This window comes from Coregonus lavaretus, assembly GCF_964263955.1.
Source record: "Coregonus lavaretus genome assembly, chromosome: 2".
Classification (NCBI taxonomy): domain Eukaryota; kingdom Metazoa; phylum Chordata; class Actinopteri; order Salmoniformes; family Salmonidae; genus Coregonus; species Coregonus lavaretus.
The window spans coordinates 34,609,501-34,631,652 of record NC_139989.1 but is presented as its reverse complement, the minus strand read 5'-3'; the positions used below and the strand labels follow the sequence as shown (position 1 = coordinate 34,631,652).

General features: G+C 42.1%; 1 protein-coding gene across 1 annotated transcript in view; it reads right to left on the bottom strand.

Moving 5' to 3' along the window:
• Positions 1 to 20,210, bottom strand: part of LOC311100451 (KAT8 regulatory NSL complex subunit 1-like) — a 102,233-nt gene extending 82,023 nt beyond the window's left edge. Inside the window, 1 exon segment of the mRNA XM_084141373.1 lies at positions 20,160 to 20,210. Coding sequence (XP_083997499.1) covers positions 20,160 to 20,195 — 36 coding nt within the window. The 5' untranslated portion in view covers positions 20,196 to 20,210.
• Positions 20,211 to 22,152: the final 1,942 nt, after the last annotated feature.

Below are 22,152 nucleotides of genomic sequence, written 5' to 3'. Positions count from 1 at the left end.
GGCTCCACAGTGCAAGCATGTCACTCGCATTTGTGAATACAAATAGAGTGATAAATCAGGTACAGTGCTTTGCAAAAGTATTCATCCCCCTTGGCGTTTTTCCTATTTTGTTGCATTACAACCTGTAATTTAAATGGATATCTATTTGGATTTAATGTAATGGACATACACAAAATAGTCCAAATTGGTGAAGTGAAATGAAATAAATTACTTGTTTCAAAAAATTAGAACAAATACATAACGGAAAAGTGGTGTATTCACCCCATTGCTATGAAGCCCCTAAATAAGATCTGGTGCAACCAATTACCTTCAGAAGTCACATAATTAGTTAAATAATGTCCACCTGTGTGCAATCTAAGTGTCACATGATCTGTTACATGATCTCAGTATATATACACACCTGTTCTGAAAGGCCCCAGTCTGCAACACCACTAAGCAAGGGCCACCACCAAGCAAGTGGCACCATGAAGACCAAGGAGCTCTCCAAACAGGTCAGGGACAAAGTTGTGGAGAAATACAGATCAGGATTGGGTTATAAAAAAATATCCGAAATGTTGAACATCCCACGGAGCACCATTAAATCCATTATTAACAAATTAAAAGAATATGGCACCACAACAAACCCTGCCAAGAGAGGGCCGCCCACCAAAACTCACGGACCAGGCAAGGAGGGCATTAATCAGAGAGGCAACAAAGAGACCAAAGATAACCCTGAAGGAGCTGCAAAGCTCCACAGCAGCGATTGGAGTATCTGTCCATAGGACCACCTTCAGCCGTACACTCCACAGAGCTGGGCTTTACGGAAGAGTGGCCAGAAAAAAAGCCATTGCTTAAAGAAAAAAATAAGCAAACACGTTTGGTGTTCGCCAAAAGGCATGTGGGAGACTCCCCAAACATATGGAAGAAGGTACTCTGGTCAGATGAGACTACAATTGAGCTTTTTGGCCATCAAGGAAAATGCTATGTCTGGCGTAAACACAACACCTCTCATCACCCCGAGAACACCATCCCCACAGCGAAGCATGGTGGTGGCAGCATCATGCTGTGCGGATGTTTTTCAACTGCAGGGACTGGGAAACTGGTCAGAATTGAAGGAATGATGGATGCCGCTAAATACAGGGACATTCTTGAGGGAAACCTGTTTCAGTATTCCAGAGATTTGAGACTGGGACGGAGGTTCACCTTCCAGCAGGACAATGACCCTAAGCACACTGCTAAAGCAACACTCGAGTCGTTTAAGGGGAAACATTTAAATGTATTGGAATGGCCTAGTCAAAGCTCAGACCTCAATCCAATTGAGAATATGTGGTATGACTTAAAGATTGCTGTACACCACCGGAGCCCATCCAACTTGAAGGAGCTGGAGCAGTTCTGCCTTGAAGAATGGGCAACAATCCCAGTGGCTAGATGTGCCAAGCTTATAGAGACATACCCCAAGAGACTTGCAGCTGTAATTACTGCAAAAGGTGGCTCTACAAAGTATTGACTTTGTGGGGGGGGGGGGGGGGGGATGGTCGGGGGTGGGTGAATAGTTATGCACGCTCAAGTAGTTTTTTTTGTCTTATTTCTTGTTTGTTTCACAATAAAAAATATTTTGCATCTTCTAAGTGGTAGGCATGTTGTGTAAATCAAAAGATACAAACCCCCAAAAAATCCATTTTAATTCCAGATTGTAAGGCAACAAAATAGGAAAAATGCCAAGGGGGGTGAAAACCTTTGCAAGCCACTGTATAAGCACATGTATAGAAAAATAAATGCTGCATTAACTGTTTTCAAAGTGTTTGTTTTGTTTCATAGCTGGTAGCTAATCACACAAAGAACTAAGAATCATATAATATACAGTGCATTCGGAAAGTATTTAGACACCTTGACATTTTCTACGTTACAACCTTATTCTAAAATGGATTAAGTTGTTTTTTCCCCCTCAATCAACACACAATACCCCATAATGACAAAGCAAAAACAGTTACAAAATATATACTAAAATGAACACATTTACCTAAGTATTCAGACCCTTTACGCAGTACTTTGTTGAAGCTTCAATGGCAGCGATTACAGCCTTGAGTCTTCTTGGGTATGACGCTACAAGCTTGGCACACCTGTATTCTCTGCAGATCCTCTCAAGCTCTGTCAGGTTGGATGGGGAGCGTCCCTGCACAGCTATTTTCAGGTCTCTCTAGAGATGTTAGATCGGGTTCAAGTCTGGGCTCTGGCTGGGCCACTCAAGGACATTCAGAGACTTGTCCCGAAGCCATTCCTGTGTTGTCTTGGCTGTGTGCTTAGGGTCATTGTCCTGTTGGAAGGTGAACCTTTGCCCCAGTCTGAGGTCCTGAGCGCTCTGGAGCAGGTTTTCATAAAGGATCTCTCTGTACTTTGCTCCATTCATCTTTCCCTCGATCCTGACTAGTCTCCCAGCCCCTGCCACTGAAAAATATCCCCACAGCATTATGCTGCCACCACCATGCATCACCGTAGGGATGGTGCCATGTTTCCACCAGACGTGACGCATGGCATTTAGGCCAAAGAGTTCAATCTTGGTTTCATCAGACCAGAGAATCTTGTTTCTCATGGTCTGACAGTCCTTTAGGTGCCCTTTACTGAGGAGTGGCTTCCGTCTGGCCAATCTACCATAAAGGCCTGATTAGTGGAGTGCTGAACAGAGATGGTTTTCCTTCTGGAAGGTTCTCCCATCTCCACAGAGGAACTCTGTCAGAGTGACCATCAAGGCCCTTCTCCCACGATTGCTCAGTTTGGCTGGGCGGCCAGCTCTAGGAAGAGTCTTGCTGGTTCCAAACTTCTTCCATTTAAGAATGATGGAGGCCACGGTGTTCATGGGGACCTTCAATGCTGGAGAAATGTTTTGCTACCCTTCCCCAGATCTGTGCCTCGACGCAATCCCCTCTCGGAGCTCTACGGACAATTCCTTCGACCTCATGGCTTGGTTTTTGCTCTGACATGCACTGTCAACTGTGGGACCTTATATAGATAGGTGTGTGCCTTTCCAAATCATGTCTAATCAATTGAAATTACCACAGGTGGACTCCAATGAAGTTGTAGAAACATCTCAAGGATGATCAATGGAAACAGGACGCACCTGAGCTCAATTTCGAGTCTCATAGCAAAGAGTCTGAATACTTATGTAAATAAGGTATTTCTGTTTTCGCTTTGTCATTATGGGGTATTGTGTGTTGATTGATGAGATTTTTTATTTATTCAATCCATTTTTGAATAAGGCTGTAACGTAACTGAATGTGGAAAAGGGGAAGGGGTCTGAATACTTTCCGAATGCACTGTATATCTTATAATATATATCCCACCTAGTGTGACACACAGCAACTTCCTGGCTGGGGAGCTGTGCGCACTGTGATTGAAGTGCTGAATATTACTTTTTAGAAGAGCTGTGAACAGGCATAAAAGTTGGTCTAACTTATTCAAAAGTCTACTAAAGTGAGACTTTGTCCTTGTGTTTCTTGGCTATTTATATTGTTTTGCGCACAAGCAAGGTTGTATTTCAATGTTTGAGTTCCCTCAGCGAAGACCAAACGGCTACTAGTCAGATTCTCCATCTCACAGGCACACTGCTGTCACTGATGACTGGAGCAAGAAGCTCGAGTGCCCTCGTTGCCACAGTAACCTCCCACCCTTAAAGGGGCAGCTGAACATTTTTGTCTGATATTTTGGTTAAAAGACTTGGGGTCACAAAATATATAATACAACTTTGCAATATACCACATCACTTCTTACTAGTAATCCATTTATTACATAAAATGTTTGTGTGTAATAATGGCGAAATAATATGTTGGCGGGTTTTTTTTTAAATCAAAGTGGCTGTTGTTACAATATAGCCTTAGAATTACATTTACATGTATTTATTTTTTTTCATACTGGCCCCCCGTGGGAATCAAACCCACAACCCTGGCGTTGCAAACGCCATGCTCTACCAACTGAGCTACATCCCTGCATGCCATTCCCTCCCCTACCCTGGACGACGCTGCGCCAATTGTGCGCCGCCCCATACGACAGAGACTGGATTCGAACCAGGATCTCTAATAGCACAGCTAGCACTGTGATGCAGTGCCTTAGACCACTGTGCCACTCGGTAGTGCAAAAAAAGGACATAATACTTTTTTACAAGTGAAGTTGCTTGTCCCGGTGAACTAAACTGATATTAATGGAATTAAATATTGGCGGCGTACCAAATGGCACCCTATTCCTTATATAGTGTTCTTATTTTGACCAGGTCCCCATAGGGCTCTGGTCAGAAGTAGTGCACTATATAGGGCACCATTTGGGACGCAACCATTGTTTTGGCATCCATTGTCTGCTTCAGATAAAAAGCTCAAACTTTTCAAAACAACTGAAAGCCTTGTCTTATGACAAAGACAGGTCTAGTGGTTAATACTAACTACAATCAGCTTATTTTTTTGCTTTAAGATTTCATAACATGCGTCTGAAGAGAACTATGCAAGAACAGGAAAAGAAAAAAAGTGTTATGAGGCAAATAAACATGGAAGAAAGTGCAGATAGGTGGCTGAGGTAACATGGTCAAAGGTATTGGCACATATCCAGGAAAAGCCAATCAAGGCTAGCTTAAAGATCTATCAAAGCTGGTCGCACACACAATAAAATGTCGTATTAGTGTCATTTATTTACTTAAAAATTATTATGTTATGAAAGTACTAAGGAAAATGTATCCATTGTCATAACGCCCTACTACTATGACATTCATAAGCCTAAAAAGTTTTGAACAATACCAGGAAGTCTTGAAATAGCCATGTTGAAAAGCTGAGTCAATTTTTGAATTTTAGTTTAGTGATTGAGCTACTAACTGCTAGGTCTACAAAGACAGAGCCGTCACAGACGTGACCTTTGAGAGGCCTCCTGCAGGGGACCAATCAGACTGTCAATCACAGACTGAAGAGAAGGCGGGAAAGAGGACAGCTCAAATCTCAATGAACTGACCAAGAGTGTCATTTCAGCTCAAAAACATATGTTAGGCTGTCAAACATATGTTCTCCACTCTCCAGCATCCTCCAGTTATTCTGAGGGCATAACCTAACAAGAGGAAAGATGGAAACTGTCTCGTCATATGATGACCTCGCTCCAATAGGGCCTTGTTACGGCAGATCATTAACAGAAGCCTACAGGAGTTAACAAACGAGAGCGCCGTCTAGTCCCTAAATAATGATCCTGAAGAAAAACAAAGGCAACAGCAAGCCTAAAAAAAAAACTTTTGTTTTTGAAGTAAACACTGCAACGGCAGTCCTTCAAAACTACAGATCATGGGGTTGCGTCATCCCATTTATTTTTGTTGTGGTTGTCACATTCTATTAACGCACTGAAAAAAGCAAGACTCCTCCTCACCATTGAATTTGACACATTTATTCCACAAGAGTGGCTCTATAAACACACACGTTGTTACGAACAAATCCACATTCTCATGGACGACCCTGAGCCATATTGCTCTCAGTGTGCGGAGCTGAGAGTTGGAAACAGGACTCCTGTTACAGAGCCATGTAAGACCAACCATCCCAGTCTAACCAGTTGCAGGCGTATAAAAAGCACCACCCACCCAGCGATACCCTGTCCAAAAAACCGCAGGCTCCGTTTAGGACATGCCCTGCGAAGATGCGTATTTCACACGATCACCTTATTCTGATTAGGCCCCTCCCACCAAGACATGATGCGTATTCTACACCCATCACATATTCTGAGCACAATGCATAGATGTAATACAATTTGGCTATTCTTCGGTGGAGGCAGCCATCGCAGAGGCAGCACCAGTAAAACCTGAAATGGTTCAACCTCCAGTACAGAGGAAAGAATGTAGGCTGTGCTAAAAATGTTTAAATTAGGAAAACAGGCTTGTAATTATGTCATAACACAATATACTGTACTTACCATTGATGATGGTTAACCATAAAGGCCTAATGTTGATGAAAAAGGTTCTTAATTATAATCAAAATGCTGAATAGGGCCTATCGTGAGAATTATTTAAAAAAATGTTTTACAACAAAACAATATCCTACCTATTGACTCTGAGAAACATCAATGATTCTCCCTCACCTGGTCCAGTACCAGGTAAATCCATCAGACTCTCCAGCTACTCGTATTGCAGCTGAAGGTCGTAACCTCTATCTCTGCCATCCGTGGGAACCATCCACCAACTCTCATTAAACCTAGTCCTTAAATGCGATAAGGATTTCTCCTACATGCAGCAGTTAATGTGTCCGGATCAAAGTTCCCAGGCTACACTGATAATGACTGTGTGTGTCCATGCATTAGTCCGTGTTTGACGTGTGTGTGTGTCAGACATGTGAGCGTAGTTCAGCAGCGCCAAATTCGCTCCATTCATTACAATCACAATTTAACCAATAGCCATCTATGTTTGTGATTACCTGGACCTATAAAATTGTTTTTTAAGTATTGAAACGAAACCATATGGATTTGAATGAAGGGTATTTGAATAAACATGAAAAGGTGAATGTAAGAAGCGAACATCATTTCAAATAGGCTACACGTCATATTAAAACAGCATAAACACTCTAAATAGGTCAGGAACCAGAAAGGGAGCCTAAGAAGGAACGAAAATGAATTCTTTAGGCTATATTATTTCAAGGCTATAGCCTACAAAGAAATACACTGTGAAGCATTTGTGAGTGCGACACACTAGGCTGGTAGGGACATAAAGGGCTCAGCATTTAAACATTTCGTTGTATTAAATCATTCTAGTCTAGAAATTGTGCATATAGGCTGTGACTTACTTAGAATTAAATACAAATTAAACGAAAAACTACTCATGGCCAGTCTGTGGCTTCATGCTCATGCGATGGTGCCTGGAGAGCCGGCAAGCAGCGGAGAATATCCTCTCCACACTTGCAGAGCCACTGAGGATGCTAAACATCATTTTGGCCACTCTTGCCAGGCTGGGCAGAGATTTCATTTTGATCTTTTCTATTAGGTAGGCCTGAAGGTTATTAGGCAAAATACCCCAATCAAAACGGAAAGCACCTTGAACGTGGGAATATGCCAGGCCTATTGGGCCAAATCAATTATGGCCTATTGTATAGATATAATAACTAAACTTTTAAGAGATCTGATTTTTTGTTTATAAATACTTTGCTACAACAAAACACTTATCTACCCACCTCATTCCTTTCTTTTAGCATGTGCACGTAGTAAGTACACCATCATGCTTTTGGGATAAGTGTATATTCAGATTCCACAATGATTATTTAGTTGTGGACACTCCCTCTTTTGCGCTTGGTCCTCATCTTTGTAAGTCACCTTGATTTAGCACCTGTGTTTTATTAGTTTCTTTATGAAAATATTTAGTGAACTCCATGACAGTAGCTAAAGCAAGGGGCTATAGCAGCACACAAGTAGACTACAAATGCATGCTGGAGCGGGCATGCCCTGAGCTCGTGAAGTGAGCGCTCCTGGAGCGGGCGAGAAGGCCGACGCTCCAGCCTTTGGGAATCTCGTCCCACGCTCCAGTCAAATTGGGAACGCTCAGCTCCGTTCACATACTCTGGTGTCAAATCAAATCAAATGTTATTTGTCACATACACGTGTTTAGCAGATGTTATAGCGGGTGTAGCGAAATGCCAAATGGTAGGAATGGGGGGAAATATTTTTTGTTGCATTGAATGACGATTAGCCTAACTGCGATTCCCCCCCCCCCTCCCATTTTCGCTTATGTTATAGCTTCGAACCTATTTTAAATCAAATCAAATTTTATTGGTCACATACACATATTTAGCAGATGTTATTGCGGGTGTAGCGAAATGCTTGTGTTCCTAGCTCCAACAGTGCAGTAATATCTAACAATTCATCATCTGAGATGTTTGTGTTGTGCCCGCCATCAGTTGAGACACAGCATACTCTTGTCTAAGCTACAAAATATGCTAAAATGAAATATAATCGGAGCTCACACGTTTTTAGATAATTTATATTAAACATTTTTATTTTTGAATTAAAACACTTTTCCCCAATAAATTAAAAAATAGTTTGGCAACCCTGTTTGTAAGCTTAAATGATTTCAAACTCAACCGTTGGGTGGCTTATGGTAGGGTATGCAAAATGGGTCAACTTTGAGCACCTCTATCTCCTAAATGTTTTGCCATTCAGGTCCAAAAAGTTACTTTGACCACTTTTACCCAGGGCTGGGCAGTATACTGTATTTTACGATATACCGTTACTGATGCACGGACCGGTTTGGGTTTTTACTTTACCTTCTATAAAACGGTATTTGAATGTTCGGTTCTTTAAATATGATACGCCGTGTGGAACATTCATTTTTTTAGTTTACTTCGCTACTTCAGTCATCTCTCTCAGCTCACTCTTCATGCTGCTTTCCACAGACCTAGCACCGCGTCACTCAAGGAGCACATTTGTTGTTCGTCAACCACGAGACACTTGCGTTCAGTCTACATGGTTAATGCAGCGCAGGCAACAATATTGATGACAATGATGCTGTTTTCACTTTGCGCCATAATATAAACCCACTAGCGGTCTATAATTATACTATTAGTTTGTGTTTCTTACATCTGCAAACAGCTAGTTTGTATTTTCTTAGCAAGTTGGGCCTAAATCTTGTTAGCCGCTAATGCTAATGCTAATCGCTGGCTAGCTAATAAATGTAAATGAGTCAGAGCAAACGTAACTAGCTATACAGCCTGATAATACCAGTGATGGTGTAGACCTAAATCAGCATGTTGTTCGTGCAACAGTATCTTCTAAATCAAAGAAGAATACGCGAAGCAAGAATATGTTAAGTAGCTAAGAGAAAACATTCAATGTAGCCAAAGAGTATAGGGTCCCTTAAGAAGCACTTGTCAACACTTTGGTTCCTACCATGTCACAATTACTCCTCCCTGGCATTTTTATTTGTTGTCATGTCAAACACTGTATTCAAAGTGCTCACTATTATATTCTAACTATAGAATTAGAATTTACATAATTCCAACAGTTCACCCAAGTGTTTTGCTCTAAATCACAAGTCAAATCACAATTGTAACATTTGGTTAAAAATAAGGCCTACAATGTTTGCCAATATCAAATAAAATTGTATTTGCCACATACGCATGTTTAGCAGATGTTATTCCGGGAGTAGCGAAATGCTTGTGCTTCTAGCTCCGACAGTGCAGTAATATCTAACAAGTAATATCTAACAATTTTACAACATATACCCAATACACACAAATCTAAGTAAGGAATGGAATTTAAGAATATACACATATATATGGACAAGCAATGACAGAGCGGCATGGACTAAGATACAGTAGAATATTATAGAATACAGTACATAAACATATGAGATGAGTAATGCAAAAATATGTAAACATTAAAGTGACTTGTGTTCCATTTCTTAAAGTGGCCAGTGATTTCAATAGGCAGCAGCAGCCTCTAATGTGCTAGTAATGGCTATTTAACAGTCTGATAGACTTGAGATAGAAGCTGTTTTTCATTCTCTCAGTCCCAGCTTTGATGCACCTGTACTGACCTCGCCTTCTGGATGATAGTGGGGTGAAAAGGCAGTGGCTCGGGTGGTTGATGTCCTTGATTATCTTTTTGGCCTTCCTGTGACATTGGGTGCTGTATGTGTCTTGGAGGGTGGGTAGTTTGCCCACGATAATACATTCGGCAGACCGCACCACCCTCTGGAGAGCCCTGCGGATGCGGGAGGTGCAGTTGCCGTACCAGGCAGTGATACAGCCCGACAGGATGCTCTCAATTGTTCATCTGTAAAAGTTTGTGAGGGTTTTAGGTGCCAAGCCAAATTTCTTCAGCCTCCTGAGGTTGAAGAAGCTCTGTTGCGCCTTCTTCACCACACTGTCTGCGTGGGTGGATCATTTCAGTTTGTCAGTGATGTGTACGCCAAGGAACTTGAAGCTTTCTACCTTCTCCACTGCGGTCCCTTCGATATGGATAGGGGGTGCACCCTCTGCTGTTTCCTGAAGTCCAAGATCATCTCATTTGTTTGAGTGAGAGGTTATTTTCCTGGCACCACACTACCAGAGCCCTCACCTCCTCCCTGTAGGCTGTCTCGTCATTGTTGGTAATCAAGCCTACTACTGTTGTGTCGTCTGCAAACTTGATGATTGAGTTGGAGGCGTGCTTGGCAACACAGTCATGGGTGAACAGGGAGTACAGGCGTGGTCTGAGCACGCACCCTTGTGGGGCCCCAGTGTCGAGAATCAGCAAAGTGGAGATGTTGTTTCCTACCTTCACCTACTGGGGGTGGCCCGTCAGGAAGTCCAGGACCCAGTTGCACAGGGCGGGGTTCAGACCCAGGGCCTCGGGCTTAATGATGAGCTTAGAGGGTACCATGGTGTTGAATGCTGAGCTATAGTCAAGGAACAGCATTCTTACATACAGTTGAAGTCGGAAGTTTACATAAACCTTACCCAAATACATTTAAAAACTCAGTTTTTCACAATTCCTGACATTTAATCCTAGTACAAATTCCCTGTTTTAGGTCAGTTAGGATCACCACTTTATTTTAAGAATGTGAAATGTCAGAATAATAGCTTTTATTTCTTTCATCACATTCCCAGTGGGTCAGAAGTTTACATACACTCAATTAGTATTTGGTAGCATTGCCTTTAAATTGCTTACTTGGGTCAAACGTTTCAGGTAGCCTACCACAAGCTTCCCACAATAAGTTGGGTCAATTTTGGCCCATTCATCCTGACAGAGCTGGTGTAACTGAGTCAGGTTTGTAGGCCTCCTTGCTCGCACGTCTTTTCAGTTCTGCCCACACATTTTCTATAGGCTTGAGGTCAGGACTTTGTGCTGGCCACTCCAATAATTTGACTGTGTTGTCCTTAAGCCATTTTGCCAAAGTATGCTTGGGGTCATTGTCCATTTGGAAGACCCATTTGCGACCAAGCTCTAACTTCCTGACTGATGTCGTGAGATGTTGCTTCAATATATCCACATAATTTCCCTTCCTCATGATGCCATCTATTTTGTGAAGTGCACCAGTCCCTCCTGCAGCAAAGCCCATGCTTCATGGTTGGGATGGTGTTCTTCGGCTTGCAAGCTCCCTCCTTTTCCTCCAAACATAACGATTGTCATTATGGCCAAACCAGTTCTATTTTTGTTTAAACAGACCAGAGGACATTTCTCCAAAAAGTACGATCTTTGTCCCCATGTGCAGTTGCAAATCGTAGTCTGGCTTTTTTATGGCGGTTTTGGAGCAGTGGCTTCTTCCTTGCTGAGCGGTCTTTCAGGTTATGTCTCCTTCCTGAGCAGTATGTCCTAACCGACTTGTCAAAACTATAGTTTGTTAACAAGACATTTGTGGAGTGGTTGAAAAACAAGTTTTAATGACTCCAACCTAAGTGTATGTAAACTTCCAACTTCAACTGTAGGTATTCCTCTTGTCCAGATGGGATAGGGCAGTGTGCAGTGTGATGACGATTGCATCGTCTGTGGATCTATTGGGGCGGTAAGCAAATTAAGTGGGTCTAGGGTGACAGGTACGGTAGAGGTGATATGATCCTTGACTAGTCTCTCAAAGCACTTCATGATGACAGAGGTGAGTGCTACGGGGCGATAGTCATTTAAGTTCAGCTACCTTTGCTTTATTGGGTACAGGAACAATGGTGGCCATCTTGAAGCATGTGGGGACAGCAGACTGGGATAGGGAGAGATTGAATATGTCCGTAAACACACCAGCCAGCTGGTCTGCGCATGCTCTGAGGACGCGGCTAGGGATGCCGTCTGGGCCGGCAGCCTTGCAGGGGTTAACATGCTTAAATGTCTTACTCACGTCGGCCACCGAGAAGGACCTTGGTAATGGGCCGTGTCGGTGGCACTGTGATATCCTCAAAGCGGGCGAAGAATGTTTTTAGCTTGTCTGGAAGCGAGACGTTGGTGTCGGTGACGTGGCTGGTTTTCCTTTTGTAGTCCGTGATTGTCTGTAGACCCTGCCACATACGTCTCGTGTCTGAGCCATCGAATTGCAACTCCACTTTGTCTCTATACTGATGTTTTGCAAGTTTAATTGCCTTGCGGAGTGAGTAGCTACACTTTTTGTAATATTCCCAGTCACCTTGCAATGGTTAAATGCGGTGGTTCGCGCGTTCAGTTTTGCGCAAATGCCCCCATCTATCCACGGTTTCTGGTTAGGGTAGGTTTTAATAGTCCCAGTGGGCACATTATCTCCTATACACTTCCTGATAAACTCAGTCACCGTTTCAGTGTATTCGTCTAAATTATTTCCGCAAGATCCCCGGAACATATCCCAGTCCGCGTGATCAAAACAATCTTGAAGCGTGGATTCCGATTGGTCAGACCAGCGTTGAATAGTCCTTAGCACGGGTACTTCCTGTTTGAGTTTCTGCCTATAGGAAGGGAGGAGCAAATGGAGTCGTGGTCAGATTTGCCGAAAAGAGGGCGGGGGGGGGGGGGGGGGGGGGGGGGGGGGCTTATAACCATCCCAGATGTTCGAATAGCAATGGTTGAGGATTTTAATAGCCGAGTACAACAGTCGATATGTTGATAGAACTTTGGCAGCCTAGTCCTCAAAGCCTAGTCCACAATAAATGCAGCCCCAGGGTATGTGGTTTCCAGTTTGCATAAAGTCCAGTGAAGTTCTTTTGAGTGCCGTCGTGGTATCGGCTTGAGGGGGGATATACACGGCCGTGACTATAACCGAAGAAAATTCTCTTGGGAGATAATATGGTCAGCATGCGATTGTGAGATATTCTAGGTCGGGTGAACAAAAGGACTCGAGTTCCTGTATGTTACTACAATTACACCATGAGTCGTTAATCATGAAACACACGCCTCCGCCCTTCTGCTTCCCGGAGAGATATTTATTTCTGTCTGCGCGATGAACTGAGAACCCATCTGGCTGGACCGATTTCGACAGAATATCCCCAGAGAGCCATGTTTCCGTGAAACAAGGTATGTTACAGGCCCTGATGTCTCTCTGGAAAGAAATCCTTGCCCTGGGATCGTCGACTTTGTTATCCAAAGACTGAACATTAGCGAGTAGTATACTTGGAAGCGGTGGGTGTTGTGCGCGCCTCCTAAGTCGACGCTCCGAGTGCCTCTCCTTTGCTGGCGATGTTTTGGGTCAGCCGCTGGAATCAGTTCAATTGCCCTGGGGAGAGCAAACAAAGGATCTGCTTCGGGAAAGTCGTATTCCTGGTCGTAATGATGGTGAGTTACCGCCGCTCTGATATCCAATGGTTTTTCCCGGCTGTATGTAATGATACAAAACTAATAATGAGCTAATCATGTAAAAAATATAATACATAAAAAAACAAAATACCGCAAAGTTTCGCAGAGCTCGTCATCTTCGTCGGCGCCAGGTTCCAATATCGTGCAGCCCTACGCGGCAGTGTGGAAATGACCTCAAATGAGTGCAGGTATAAAACAATCAATCAGAATGGAGAAAGACCCGTTAAAATCACTTAGAATGTATGCATTGCTACCCTTGGGTCACAAAACTCATAAAGCAAATTTAGAACTTTTAATATTCAAAAACATGGAATACCGTCAAATACCATCAGATTTGTTTTGTTTATACCATGATATGATCTTATGGCCATATCGCCAAGCCCTACTTCTACCATGGGGGCAAATATCTAGGCCTATATACATTTTCATTCAAATCAAAAGGGGTGTAGTCAAAAAGTGATTGAAATCATATGGAACGACCCAGAGAGGAAGGGAAGCATGTGCGCCTGTGCAGTTTTAATTGGGCCATTAGGCCATCAGGGAGCACAGGCCACAGCACACTGAACTTTAGACTATAGGTTGGGTTCAACCCGTGGGTATACTCACTCATCTCCGCATACACGGTACATCACACCTGGTTTTGTAAACACTGTGCCAGTGGTTTCTGCCTTTGAAGTCTCTTAGTCGTTCAGGTTTTTCCATGAGAAGGGAAAAAAAGCAACAGAAATACACACCAGAAAACGGGAAAAACGCAACTGGGTGTGTAAATAATTCAGAGTTTCCTCTGCTCCTCTAATCTCAAAGGTTGTGATTTCAACCAGCTGTCTGAGGTACTCCCAGCTGGGGCAATTAGTTGACTGTAGGGTTTTAAAAACACAAACAAAAACAAAAGCCAGTGGCTGAATAGGCTAGCTGGCATAGAGAGAAGTAAAACTCTGAGGAACCAGCAAACCTGTGGTGCTTCTGTGTTCCACAATTCACTCAATGATATATGATGCATATGGTTCCACCTCCAGACTGGTTTGGTGGCTTCAGCACAGGAGCGAATGGGGGCCAGTGCATCAGTCGGACCACTCCCTGCTGAGCCTACCAGTGGTCAGGCTTCCTCTCGACACTGTCCTGACCTCTGGGGTCTGGGCAACCCGCTTGTCTGAAGTCAGGCCTGGAGGGGTGAAACACTTTGGCCTTTAACTTTCATCATCCTACAGAGGAGCCATGACAAGTCCAGGCAGGAGTCTGGTAAATTAGGCCATTGCCCTTGTTCTTAACCCATCTTTTTCCCCCTCCCTTTTTAATCAAAGTTTATTTGGGGATTTTCAAGTAATTTTCTTCTCTGGTTTCTCTTCAGGCCATGTACATTGATCGCCTTTTTCCTTCCTTGTTGAGTGGGGTTGATTACTTTTTCCTGCTTCTCCCACCTGGCTGGCTGGTCCATGTTCCTCTTATGTGAGGGGGCAGGAGGAAAAAAAGGTAAAATATTTTCAGGAATGGAGCATTCTGGGAAGAGTTTCAACAAAGGGATTGTTTCAGGTGTGTTCCGAGCAAGGTTAAGTTCAGAGGGAGGCACTGCCCCTTGGTTTGAGATGGGGGAGAGATGGATTGAGGTGGAGGGAGGGGGATGTTGGCTTGAGGGCATGAAACGGGAGGGTGTGTGCGTCTGAGTGTACTTGGCCTCGGCAGACTAGGTTTGTACTATCAAAACAACCAGCAACGGCGTTGTTTTAGTGAGCCAAATGTCACCCTTCAGCTCATCCTTCAGTCAGGATTCCAGGAAAGAGACTACTGTGTGTGTGTGTGTTTCCACATAAACGACAGCAGAATATCCTGACGTGATCAAGAATATGCCAAACCAAGGTGTACAATACCTGCAACCCAAAAACATGAGCGACAAAAACTGCTTCTACAGAAAACCACAATAGCAGATCATTTTGATGTATGAATAAAGCTGTGATTGCTCGGACTGATTTCAAGTGTGTCTGACTGGAACAGATTATTCATCATGAGCTGAAGTCTTCAGAGAAGCCAGACATTAACCGTCTGAGGGGGTCTGAACAATACCAAGTAATAACAGCAGAAATACCAACAGGCTCTGCTTTCATCTCTCCAACTCAATCATCTGACAGGATAAATCCCAAACCCAGTGCGCCTATGAAAACACACAGCAGATCCTTATATAGATTTGCATAATCATCAGGAATAGGCATACATTTAGGCCTAGCCAGAGAAATAGATGTTGCTTTATGCACATTATGGTCTGTAGCCTACAGCAGTAACCAGCCATACCTCTATTGGTTGTTTCCTGGTTTCCTGGCAACTCTGCTTCTATATTGATTGGTTAGATGCTAAATTAGGACATAGAAGGATCTAGAATATAGGCTAAGGAAATTGCCATATGCTCCAAGTGGCTATGTGCTAGGATAGCCTAAATCAAGGCCAAAAATGTCTACACACACCTTTGTAATAACTTACAATAGGACTATTTCTTAGTCCACAACACAGTGTTAAATAATGCAACATTTCTTACTTAAAATGCAACCAGCAAAGCATAATAATTTCATACTTTTGGTTGGCACTGGCAGTATGTAACATTTGCAACAATACTAACCAATTTTCTTGGAGTGGAATGCCCTGAAAAACTGATTAAAGTGGGACACTGTGCCCTAAAATAAGGTTATCATTGCTGGGAAGGAAAAAAGCTGAGTGGATGGCTTGAATCCATGCTGTTTTCCATTCATGTTGTTGGTTGACCTTCCTCTGGGTCAACCAATGGCCTCCAAATTCATAATCTAGATACTTGTTGTGTTAGCCTCCTCCTAGGGTTGCGCCAATACCACACACACATCTGGAAGAGGGCTGATAGGATTCCACCCAGATCTAGAGGGTCAATGAGTCTTGCTTTGTCAATTGTATGGCTTTTCAAAACAAATAAAAGGAGTGAAAACAGGCAGTGAGAGGACTCACACTTTCAGCAGCACATTCTGACTCCAACACGTGGGCTGCAATGGGGACAGGGGCGTGGGGGAGGTCACCCTGTCTCGCTAATATGTGCAATCAGTAGGCTTTTTTCTCTCTACGCTCCACAGTCAGGGCTAGTCCCGCTTATGTGTATTTAACCTCCTGAAACCATTTCCCAAAAAACACATGTCAGCCAGACCCTGATCTCTCTTGAAATTCAGTCAATGGATTTGCAAACTGCAGAGGCACCAGTACAGCAGCAGAGCACAACAGTCAAGGCCTCACTTGCTCGGCTACACCAAGAGTGTACTGTAGTGTTGAGGACCCACCCATAATGACAGCAAACAATCATCACGAAAGTAAGCTCCCCCTCCCCACAAGATAAACATTGGTGAGATTATTTGATCTTGGAGCAAGTTATTATATCAGACAATGACAGCATTGAAGTGCTGAGATCACATATGATGCAAGGATATGCAACATAACACATTATATAATGGAAAACTACAGATCATGCCACACTCTAACCTGGGGTTGAGCAGGTTAGTGTGCAATTAAAGGGATTCACATAAACACAGTTCCTGGTTGATAAAGGGATGGGACAAAATTACACTATCTGCACTGACGTTAGACAGTATACAAGCACATAGGAGACGGTTGAGATCATGGCATGGCAAAACCTTGATGTGTTGATATTGAATACAATTATTATATTGTTTTCTAGAGGCCTTGTGTATATCGCTAAGTCAGAATTTAGGCTAAATTGAAATTGTACAATTATTTAGCAAACTAAATTTTCTGCTAAAGAAAGGAAATTATTTTGATCAAACAATTAGTGGAAAACGTGGCGCCTGCAACTGCCAGTGGCTGCGCCATTATGTAAACCTCACCATAAATTACTCAATTGGAAATGTATCCAACATGATTACAATGTAATCTATGCGACAACGCATTTTCTAGGTTAACGTTGAAGGATTGCGAAAATGGTTCACCTCTCACGCGATTGCGATCATTCGATAGAATTGCCTGGGTGTGTACATTATGCACGATTAAGTTTAGAATGCGGCGGCGCGGAGAGATGCATTATATCGTGGCCAATACAGCAAGCTTGCAAACTACGTTTTTAGACGTTCTCTATACATTATATCAGTATGCCAATAGACTGACTTGAGGTAATTTGGAAACTCAATCAAGAGCTTCATTGACACACTTGACATTGACACAATTGTAGCTGGTACAATGTTTTATGATTGTGTCTCGCCAGCTCTATTTTCCAAATCACTCTCCCAATCATAATTTAAGAATATCATGGCTCATCTTGACTGGCTAGTTGTAGATTACTATAATGTTGTAACCTTTGCAGAACGTTCAGCTACAGCTAATGCAGTAAAAGAAGAGTAACAAACCTACCTACACTGTCTGTAGCTAGAACTTGGATTTCAAAGGAAGGTAGACCCAGTTATGCAACATAAAAATCACACAAAAACTAGTTGTGCATTACTATGAATGTGAAATGACCGGTGTGCAGGTTACCTAACAAGGGAAATGCTAAATGATGTTAAAACATTTCAAAGTTCTTTTTTTACTACGGAGTTAAAAGTAACAAAGAAAAAAGGAGGAACCTACCACGTGATGAGGAGCCGAGTCCGGGGAAATTTTTAGAAACAAATCCTGCACTTTGATAGTAATTTCATCAAGGGAACAAAATATGTGGAAAAACAAATAATTCTATAATGCCTCTTCACAAAATCCGTCTCGTGCGCTCCAAATTCGGTAACCCCGTGTTACTCCCGGAATCACGAAATGGGCGAAACAACGAGTAGCTGAGGAACCGAGTCAGCTTGCTCTCTTCTCTCTGTGCAATTATTGATACTCAATCTAGTTTATTTCAAAGGCGGTTGTATTCAATTCGAATTGGTCTTGTCATATTTCCCAACGCCTTTTATCGACGATTTTTGTATGTATTTTCCCCGGTAATCCGTTTTTATTGTTGCCGTTTTAGGGAGAGCGTCACACAGAAAATGGCGGCTCGCTCCTCTCCCTCGGATTTTAAGTCTGACAAACAGAACCGGAGAGCAAAACCGCGGCGGGAGACATTACACATACTCGCCACTAGAGTGGAACTTCAGCCTGTCTCCGCTAGAGGGAGCCAAAGTCAAGCGTTCCATTTTCTACATGACTGAAACTGGGTTGCTGTGTCTTCCATCATGGCTCAATTAAACCGTGACTTGCAGTTATTACATTTCACCCAGGAGCCGGAATGGATCCAGTTTCATTATAACCCCGAATCAAAACGTGGTTCTGAAGGATTGGTGAAAGTGAATGGTTATGGGGTCATAACCAGGACACAGGTTATTTATAAATATCTATGACACTACCCTCCAATGTTATGATAGCATGTGCACCAAAGCATTCCCCTATGGGAAACACTCTTTTCACACCAATTCGATACCGAAGTTACTTTTTCATAGCAGGTAAGGAGAACTTACGCAGCAGGTTAGAATATTTAAAGTAGCAGGTCAGGAGACTGAGGTTAAGGTTAGGAAAAGGGTTAGGGAAAATGGTCTCCTAACCTGCTACGAAAATCATCTTGTATCAAAGTGTCGTGAAAAGAGTGTGTCCCATTCCCCCATAGAGGAAATATATGGGTGTTGCAAAACGTTTACTCCATTACTCCATACGCAAAACGTGGTCCTCTGTAGCTCAGCTGGTAGAGCACGGCGCTTGTAACGCCAAGGTAGTGGGTTCGATCCCCGGGACCACCCATACACAAAAAAATGTATGCACGCATGACTGTAAGTCGCTTTGGATAAAAGCGTCTGCTAAATGGCATATTATATTAAATGAAAACTAGAGTTTATTTTGGAAAAATTCAGGTAGGTCCCTCTTTGTTTCGTTCTGTTTTCTTCCGTTTGGTTCTTAAACAGTAAACGGTTTCTGTTGCAAGACATAATGAATACACCCCTGAACTGTGTCTCTGCCTTCTCAACAAAGCCCAATAAGAAGAAAAAATCATAGATAGGCTATGTGTGTAACTGTAACCAATAGAGAGCAATAGTAATGGTGTCTTTTTGTTGGCACTAACTCCGCCATGGTTAGTTGGACAAAGCCTATGGGAAAATGAATTGAGTTTTGTAGGGTTTTTGGATTAATGCTGAAAATGAGGTCTGTGGTAAACACAGGCTTAAGAGATCTTATACGTTTTATTCTATGAGAATCTTTATCAACTTTTTGTGAATTTTAAATCATTTATGTAATAAAAAAAAGCACAAAAAGCACATCAAATTTTTAAAAATTCATAAAGGTAATGTTAACTGACTGATATTATTGCATAGAACAAAACGTATGAGATCTCCTAAGCCTGTGTTAACCTCAGACCTTATTTTCAGCATTTATCCCAAAACCGTATACTTTCCCCATAGGAATGGCTGAATGAACCAGAGGTAACTCATTTACGGTTTTTAGGACTACAAGCTGGCGAGCTCTATACAGGCAAAGGATGGTCCTGTGACCTCTAGGAGAATCGAATTGGAGTCCTTCACTATATTACTTACAAATCCAGTTCCTTTCATTAGGCAAACACAAAACTGCTTGCGGTTTCAGACAACAATCAACATCTATATATGGATGTCATATCCCCTGCCTTATGATCCCCGCCATTGATATTCCACTTGTTCTGTATTCTGCTACTGTCCACTCTACTAAAGTGCCATTCCGCCATCTAGTGGTCTTTAGTAGAGTTAACACCCCCTATATTGGATAAACCACTCCTCCACCTGTGTCAGCATCTGACTCCCACACCATATTTGTGAAACAGTCTTTAGGTTGCTATGCCAGACAGTGACACAATGTTATAGTGATACATCATTTCAGATAATAGTGAAATATCACCCATAGTCATTTATGGAACAATGCACTTTGGCAATCTGTCTAAAGTTATTAAACCAAGCACAGTGCATGTAATAGCTCTCTGCATGATGATGTCACATTGTGTTATGTATACATACCTTGCAATCGCAAAGCTCGCCTCCCACCAAATCCATCCTTAGGGGAAAAATATCCAGGAGTCTTCCAGGTACAGTGCATTCGGAAAGTATCCAGACCCCTTAACTTTTTCCACATTTTGTTACGTTACAGCCTTATTCTAAAATGGATTAAATAGTTTTTTCCCCCTCATCAATCTACACACAATACCGCATAATGACAAAGCAAAAACAGGTTTACTTTTTGTAATACATTTGGAAACATTTCTAAAAACCTGTTTTCGCTTTGTCTTTATGGGGTATTGTGTGTAGATTGATGAGGGGGAAAAAAATATTGAATACATTTTAGAATAAGGCTGTAATGTAACAAAATGTGGAAAAAGTGTAGGGGTCTGAATACTTTCCGAATGCACTGTAACTTCCACAAGGTAATCCCTCCAGTTCTTTGTCCAAGGGACCTGTACATACAAACAAATGGCATTATAAATCAATCATATATAATATATAATAATATACCTGAAAAGTGTATGCACTCACTAAAAAAACTGCAAGTCGCTCTGGATAAGAGCGTCTGCTAAATGACTAAAATGACAACAACAAAAAAACTATAACTCATATGACTGACATAGGCCTACTTGGTATGGCCACTACAAAGAATGTCTAAAAACACTATTTGCATAGAACATTATGTGATTTATTTTTCCATTTATAGAGAAGTGTTGTTCTGAGTCTGTATGACAATCATATTATATTTATAGAATGACCTGGCATTGTGCCTTATTCTAAAATTATTCTGCAAATTATCTTGTTGAATTTTGGTGAAGATTTACGTGCAGCTACAGTAACACTAGACTAGGGCACAATCTTCCACAGTCTTCTAAATTAAGAATAAAGTGTATTCATTTGAGACTCAATACTCTTGTTAGCTTGACTGATTTTATCGTTGAAACGGGCTGTAGCCCATAATCAACTATGTTGGCTAGCTAATAGTTAGCGAACTGGCTAACGAACTCCACGGCCCTTGTCTAAGTAAGTTAGCTACCGAGCAGCTAGCATAGCTTGCTAGCAATCCCTGCGCTAAAATCTATTACTACTTTATAAACGTAGCTAACCATACAAAATATCACGCACTGTGACTTACTGTGGGAAATTCTACTGTAAATATGTCACAATGTTATCACAATTATCCTTTAATATATAGTGTATATAATTTTGCAAGTGTGTGTGCCTACTGTACGACACCCAACGAACGATAGCTAACGTTAGCTAGATACACTATTTGGCCTGTTGACTGCAACCCCACAGTAACGTTAGCAGTTTTACCTTAGCATTTCAAATTGGATCATCAAATAAATCAATAACATACAAGATAACACACTTCTATCCCATCTCTATTCATTTATCCTCTAACATAATCCGTTTTGTAAAATTACCTGAGATAAACTCAGTTTTAACATGACAGAGTGAAGAATTCATGTTCACTTACCTGCACAACTCAACCAGTCTTGAACCGGAATTACCCGCCTGCCTAGCTCTGTGATTCGTCAATTTGGTTATGCAGCGATGGCAATTGGCTTATTTATCTGCTATTCTGCACGGGATGGGCGTCCAGTTGAAAGTGAATAATATGGAAGTTTACCAGTTGTTGTCATTCATATACAAGCTCAATAACAGTGCAATACTTTAAAATAAAATAATTTGGTTAGACTAAAGAGTTGGCCAATTGCTCTTCAACGTCAATTTGACCAAATTATCCCGGTCTCCACCAAATCATTTGCCACAAATTACTTTGTATTTAGTCTCCAAATTTCAACCCCTTAATTGGCTAAACGGAGCATAATTTGTACCTAGTAATAGCCACTGAGAACTGTCGAAGCTGTTTATTTGCTTTTTGAGCAACCTAATACGGTTTTAGATGTGTTGACAAGCAGATGCTGGGTCACAACAATTAAACCCATTTGAATCACTGTCATTTGAAGGGGCTTTTCTTCAGGCTGCTGTAGCGTGGAATAGTACA